This window comes from Procambarus clarkii, chromosome 10, assembly GCF_040958095.1.
Source record: "Procambarus clarkii isolate CNS0578487 chromosome 10, FALCON_Pclarkii_2.0, whole genome shotgun sequence".
Lineage (NCBI taxonomy): Eukaryota > Metazoa > Arthropoda > Malacostraca > Decapoda > Cambaridae > Procambarus > Procambarus clarkii.
In genome coordinates this window covers 19,665,712-19,672,914 of record NC_091159.1, presented here as the reverse complement: position 1 = coordinate 19,672,914, position 7,203 = coordinate 19,665,712, and the positions used below count along the sequence as shown (strand labels likewise).

The 7,203-nt window shown below is 34.8% G+C and overlaps 1 protein-coding gene across 1 annotated transcript; it reads left to right on the top strand.

Annotated features, from left to right (window-relative positions):
- The first annotated feature begins 6,639 nt into the window (after positions 1-6,639).
- On the top strand, positions 6,640-7,203 carry LOC138363210 (uncharacterized). The gene has a single exon (XM_069322206.1). The coding sequence runs from the start codon at positions 6,640-6,642 to the stop codon at positions 7,201-7,203; it is 564 nt and encodes a 187-aa protein (XP_069178307.1).

The following is a 7,203-nucleotide window of genomic DNA, read 5'->3' as shown; positions in this document are numbered from 1 at the left end:
CAATGTATAAACAAATGTATAAACAATTTAAAGAGGGTGTTTAAACAAATTGTATGTAATTTGCGGTGTAAATATCTGAGTTACTACATAGTCTGGGCAAGTGAAACTAAACAGGCTTAATGTTGAGCACAGTAAGATTTGTTCATCAAAACTCGAATGAGAAATTCAAACGTATATGGATTTCAGGAACGATTTTACAGGTTTTCAATAGGCTTTCCAACCACTTGGGCTTAACGGTGGCGCGACGGTCATGCAGGTCGGCGTTGAATCCACGACCGTCGAAATGGTTGGGCGCTATTCCATTTTCCCGTCCCATCCCAAATCCTTATCCCTATCCCTTCCCAGTGCTATATAGTCGTAATGGTTTGGCGCTTGCCCTTGATAATTCACTCTCCGCCTGTGACCCAGCATACTGTTTGTGCGGCCCTCGTGCTCCCAACTGTAGCATGGGGAGTTTCTTCATCCCAACTGTGAACATTATGTGTGGTGACTGTGCCCTTCGTGTGAAATGTGGGCCCATAACTGGAAACAAAACATTGATCAAACTCGTCTTCTTCAAGTTCTTCATGCATATCAACACAGAATTGCTTGCGGCTTTTGCTTGTCCTCTGTGCTGAAGGGCTGAACGAGCTGCAACTTGTAGGGTGTCATCAGCAAGCGGTTCCTTTCGACACGACAAACTCTGGAGGACTCTGGGTTTCCAGCCTTCCTCTTCTTGTGGACATCTTGGAGCTTCACAAAAACATGTTTCCCTAAGCCCGCTCGACCATCTCTCCCGATACTGGTGGACGTCCAGATCCCTTTGTCCTGCACACACAGTTTTCCTCTTTGAACTTTTTGTGACTGTCAAAAAGACTTTCGAATTCTCTTTCAAATACAGGCTGCACAGTCTTGTTCGACTGTGTTCGAGCATACTCTAACACACACAAAACGCCCTTTCTTTTCTAGTGAATGACATTGCTATACCTGAAAAGAAACAAAACATGACAAAAAAGAATACGGCATTGTTTCTACACGTGCTGATTAAATTTGAGAGAATTTGAAGGAGGCTTCATCAAGTTATTAGATAACGAAATTATATAAATTTCTCTGAACAGCTCTGTATTATAACAAACGATATAACTAACATTACAGCACGCAATAAGGCAAACTTTAAATACACAGCATTATAAACTTTATAACGCGCCATTTAGAGAACATTTCAACGCACATTACAACAAAAATTACGACAACCAATATAACAAACATTACACTACGCAATATAACAAACATTACACTACGCAATATAATAAACATTACAACAAACAATATAGTAAACATTACAAAACAATTTACCACATAATATAAAAGACAATATAACACAAAATATAGGAACTATAACATAAAATATAAGAACAACAACACAAAATATAAGAACAACAACACAAAATATAAGAACAACAACACAAAATATAAGAACTATAACACAATATATAGGAACTATTACACAAAATATAAGAACTATAACACAAAATATACGGACTATAATACAAAATATAGGAATAATAACACAAAATAAAAGAACTATAACACAAAATATAGGAATTATAACACAAATTATATCAACTATAACTCAAAATATGGGAACTATAACACAACATACAAGAACTATAACACAAAATAAAAGAATTATAACAGACAATATATGAACTATAACAGAAAATATATGAACTATAACACACACAAAAAAGAACTTTAACATAATATAGGAACTATAACTCCACATATAGGAACTATAACACAAAAAATAAGAATTATGACACAAAATAAAAGAACTATAACACAAAATATAGGAAATATAACATAATAAGAGAACTATAACTAAATATATGAAATATAAGAGAAAATATAGAAACCATAACACAAAAAATGAAAACTATAACACAAAAAATACGAACTATGACAAAAAATATGGGAAATATAACACAAAATATATGAGCTATAACACACATTATAGGAACTATAACACAAAATATAAGAACTATAACACAAAATATAGGAACAATAACACAAAATATAAGAATAATAACACAAAATATAAGAACTATAACACAAAATAGAAGAACTATAACTAAATATAGGAACTATAACTCAAAATATAAGAACTATAACACAAAATATACAAACTATAACACAAAATAGAAGAACTATCGCACAAAATATAATAACTATAACTCAAAATATAAGAAATATAACACAAAAAAATAAGAAATATAACGCAAAAATAATAACTATTAAACTATATAATAAATAAATAAATAAAACAAAGTGATTAAAATAATCAAGTGATTAAAAATAATCAAGTGATTAAAAATAAACAAGTGATTAAAAATGTGACAGTGTCAGACCACGGAGGAAGAATTGAATCAGGAATTTTCTTAAGTACTTTCGTATAGTAATACATCTTCAGAAGGAGTCAAAATGACTCCTCCTGTTCAAAGACTCCTTCTGAAGATGTATTAATATACGAAAGTACTTATGGAAATTCCTATTTGTTCCTCATTGCCTGGAGAGGATGGGGATGTCTGGGAGTTAAATACCCCGAAATTCCCACCTCTTTAGGGCTCTGAGTATGGTGTAGTGGATACAAGTACGTACCTGCCATCTTGATGGCCAGGGTTCGAGTCTCCTGGTTGGTGTGAGTGTGGGGACCCACAACCTGGGTGGGACCCACAACCAGACCATCTGGTTGTGGTCTGGTTGGTCAGATGGTCAGACTAGACCATCTGGTCGAGTCTGGTTGTGGGACCCACAACCAGACCATCACCAGAGAAGTCTAAACAAAAAACACGGAAATCATCGATAGATACAGCGATAGCAGGCGGCTTGATATCTGCGAGGCACTACACATTAAGAAGTCAACACCAGCAATCAACAGACAATAAATGCACAACTATATTCTACCCACTTCAAGACTCCACACCAATATAGAAGTATCAAGAAATATGGGCCAATAGGCCCTTTGCATTTACTTCCATTCTTTCCCTTTAACTTTACCCAATATTACCCAATATTTCGTGTTCTATCTTGTGTTGAAAGTTTGTTTTCACCTCATCCAAAACTGTTGTAACATATCACCTCACCCAAATGCAGGAATATAAAATGAAAAGCCGTTTGAATTATAGCATAGTAAGAAATCTGTTTAGTGTTTGCAGGTTATAGTTGTGTGTGTAAACTAAAGTCTTCGAAAATGTAATAAGTTATTACGAAACGCGTTCAAGTGTCGCGTCAGACTAGAAATAAAAATGAATTTTGGAGAACTGATTTTTCAATTACCATCGACAGTGAAAAGAAACATAAGAAATATTGAGAAAATTCGTGTTAGAATTATTAATCTTACTTTTTCGGTCATATTTAATAATATATGTTTACAAGAAAGACTGCTACCAAAATATACTAATATATATATATATATATATATATATATATATATATATATATATATATATATATATATATATATATATATATATATATATATATATATATATATATATATATGTTTCATTGAATATGACCGCATATTCTGTATTTATTATTTTCTGGTTTAGGGCTTCTATCCCTCTAACTATTTTCTTAGCATCAGGGCTTAATTGGAATAGGAGTTCTCCAAAACTCATTTTCGTACTTTTAAGGTGAAGAAAAGAAGTGATTTACTATAGGGTGTATTACACTTATTTGTATAATTTGCACGACGTTTCGAACCTCCATGGTTCATTCTCAAGTGAACAGATCTTACAATACTAGTTGATTTTATACCCGCATTAGGTCAGGTGATAATACAATGAAGGTGAAAAACATGGGGGGATACATAAGGGATAAACATAGGGGCTGCAGAAGGCTTATTGGCCCATACGAGGCATCTCCTATCTAAACACAAAGATTAATCCAGTGTAATTGGCCTGTTATGTTGGACATTGTCTTCTGTGTTGGCATCGATATGTTCTTGTCTTGTCCTTACTCTCATGGTGGGTAGAGTAAATATTTACTCTACTTTATTTACTCTACCGTAAATATTTACTCTACTTTATTTACTCTACCCACCATGAGAGTAAGGACAAGACAAGAACATATCGATGCCAACACAGAAGACAATGTCCAACATAACAGGCCAATTACACTGGATTAATCTTTGTGTTTAGATAGGAGATGCCTCGTATGGGCCAATAAGCCTTCTGCAGCCCCTATGTTTATCCCTTATGTATCCCCCCATGTTTTTCACCTTCATTGTATTATCACCTGACCTAATGCGGGTATAAAATCAACTAGTATTGTAAGATCTGTTCACTTGAGAATGAACCATGTAGGTTCGAAACGTCGTGCAAATTATACAAATAAGTGTAATACACCCTATAGTAAATCACTTCTTTTCTTCACCTTAAAAGTACGAAAATGAGTTTTGGAGAACTCCTATTCCAATTAAGCCCTGATGCTAAGAAAATAGTTAGAGGGATAGAAGCCCTAAACCAGAAAATAATAAATACAGAATATGCGGTCATATTCAATGAAACATGTTTGAAAGAAAACCTGCTGCCAGTATACACCAATATATAGATATATATATATATATATATATATATATATATATATATATATATATATATATATATATATATATATATATATATATATATATATATATATATATATATATATATATATATATATATATATATATATATATATATATATATATTAGTATATTTTGGTAGCAGTCTTTCCTGTAGACATATATTATTAAATATGACCGAAAAAGTAAGATTAATAATTCTAACACGAATTTTCTCAATCTTTCGTACATTTCTTTTCACTGTTGGTGGTAATTCAAAAATCAATTCTTCAAAATTCATTTTTATTTCTAGTCTGACGCGACACTTGAGCGCGTTTCGTAAAACTTATTACATTTTCAAAGACTTTAGTTTACACATACACAACTGAATAGAACTTACACATCTCCGATTTGTTTATATCTACATTTGAGTGAGGTGGATGGGGTGAGGTGGTATTTAATAGGGTATTAAATTCATCAACACAAGACAGAACACGAAACAATGGGTATTGAATGGAAGTGATTGTAGAAAGCCTATTGGTCCATATTTCTTGATGCTTCTATATTGGAGCGGAGTCTTGAGGTGGGTAGAATATAGTTGTGCATTAATTGGCTGTTGATTGCTGGTGTTGACTTCTTAATGTGTAGTGCCTCGCAAACGTCAAGCCGCCTGCTATCGCTGTATCTATCGATGATTTCTGTGTTGTTTACTAGGATTTCTCTGGCGATGGTTTGGTTGTGGGAAGAGATTATATGTTCCTTAATGGAGCCCTGTTGCTTATGCATCGTTAAACGCCTAGAAAGAGATGTTGTTGTCTTGCCTGTATACTGGGTTTTTTGGAGCTTACAGTCCCCAAGAAGGCATAGACGACGTTGGTCTCTTTTAAAGCGTTCTGCTTTGTGTCTGGAGAGTTTCTCATGAGTAGGCTAAAGCCTACTCATGAGAAACTCTCCAGACACAAAACAGAACGCTTTAAAAGAGACTAACGTCGTCTATGCCTTCAAATGCCCTCATGGGGACTGTAAGCTCCAAAAAACCCAGTATATAGGCAAGACAACAACATCTCTTTCTAGGCGTTTAACGATGCATAAGCAACAGGGCTCCATTAAGGAACATATAATCTCTTCCCACAACCAAACCATCGCCAGAGAAATCCTAGTAAACAACACAGAAATCATCGATAGATACAGCGATAGAAGGCGGCTTGACGTTTGCGAGGCACTACACATCAAGAAGTCAACACCAGCAATCAACAGCCAATTATTGCACAACTATATTCTACCCACCTCAAGACTCCGCTCCAATATAGAAGCATCAAGAAATATGGACCAATAGGCTTTCTACAAACACTTCTATTCAATACCCATTGTTTCTGTTCTGTCTTGTGTTGATACTTTTAATACCCTATTAATATCCCCTCCTGTTCTATCTTGTGTTAATGCCACATCATCCTTACCACCTCACTCAAATGTAGATATAAAATCAGAGATACGTTCTAATCAGTTGTGTATTTGTGAAGTCTTTGAAAATGTAATAAGTTTTACGAAACGCGCCCGTGTCGCGTCAGACTAGAAATAAAAATGAATTTTGGAGAAGTGATTCTTGATTTACCTCCAACAGTGAAGCGTAATGTACGAAAGATTGAGAAAATTCGTGTTAGAATTATTAATCTTACTTTTTCGGTCATATTTAATAATATATATATATATATATATATATATATATATATATATATATATATATATATATATATATATATATATATATATATATATATATATATATATATATTGTTTTTGTAATGCTTGTTATTGTGTGTTATAGTGTGTCTTGTGATGTTTGTTATATTACGTATTATGGTGTACTCACCTAGTTGTGCTTGTGTGCGTTGAGCTTTGGCTCTTTTGTCCCGCATCTCAACCGTCAATCAACTGGTGAACCTGTACAGCAGTTGTTTGACATAACGTGACAGTTTATTCCCAGATTTAAGAGAGTGATTTGGCCTTCGGTGAGGTTGATTCCAGCGAGATTTATGTCCAGATCGAGTGAGATGGCCATGAAAGTAGAGTTAGAAATTTTACTAGACGATATATTCGAGCTTGAGAACCAAAGGAAGATAACCACTAAAGACACTCTGCAAGCTGAACTGATCGTGGAAGAAGGGAAGACCCGAGGGAGATACAAGAGCACTATACTGACCCCGGAGCTCAGAGCGGCAGCTAAGAGCCTCCGTGATAACAAGGACGTGGTAGTAAGGAGAGGCGACAAGTCACCAATATACGTCATCCTAAAAAGAGATGAGTACATTGCAAAAATGAACATCATCCTCTCCGACCAAACGAAATTCCTAAGGGTCACGAAACATACAACAGCGGAATTAAAAACGAAAGTAAACACACTGATCGCAACTGTCAACGCGAAAAAATCCGGACTTCACCAACCAAAAATCACTGGAAAATACAAACCCAGCAATGCATATGGAAATGTCAAAACCCACAAACCTGGGAACCCACTGAGGGGCCAGTCAACAGCCAGATACCAACTCCCACGTACAAGCTGGCTAAGCGACTCAGCTCGTTGTTGGCACCCTATGTACCAAGTGCGTTTAGCCTAA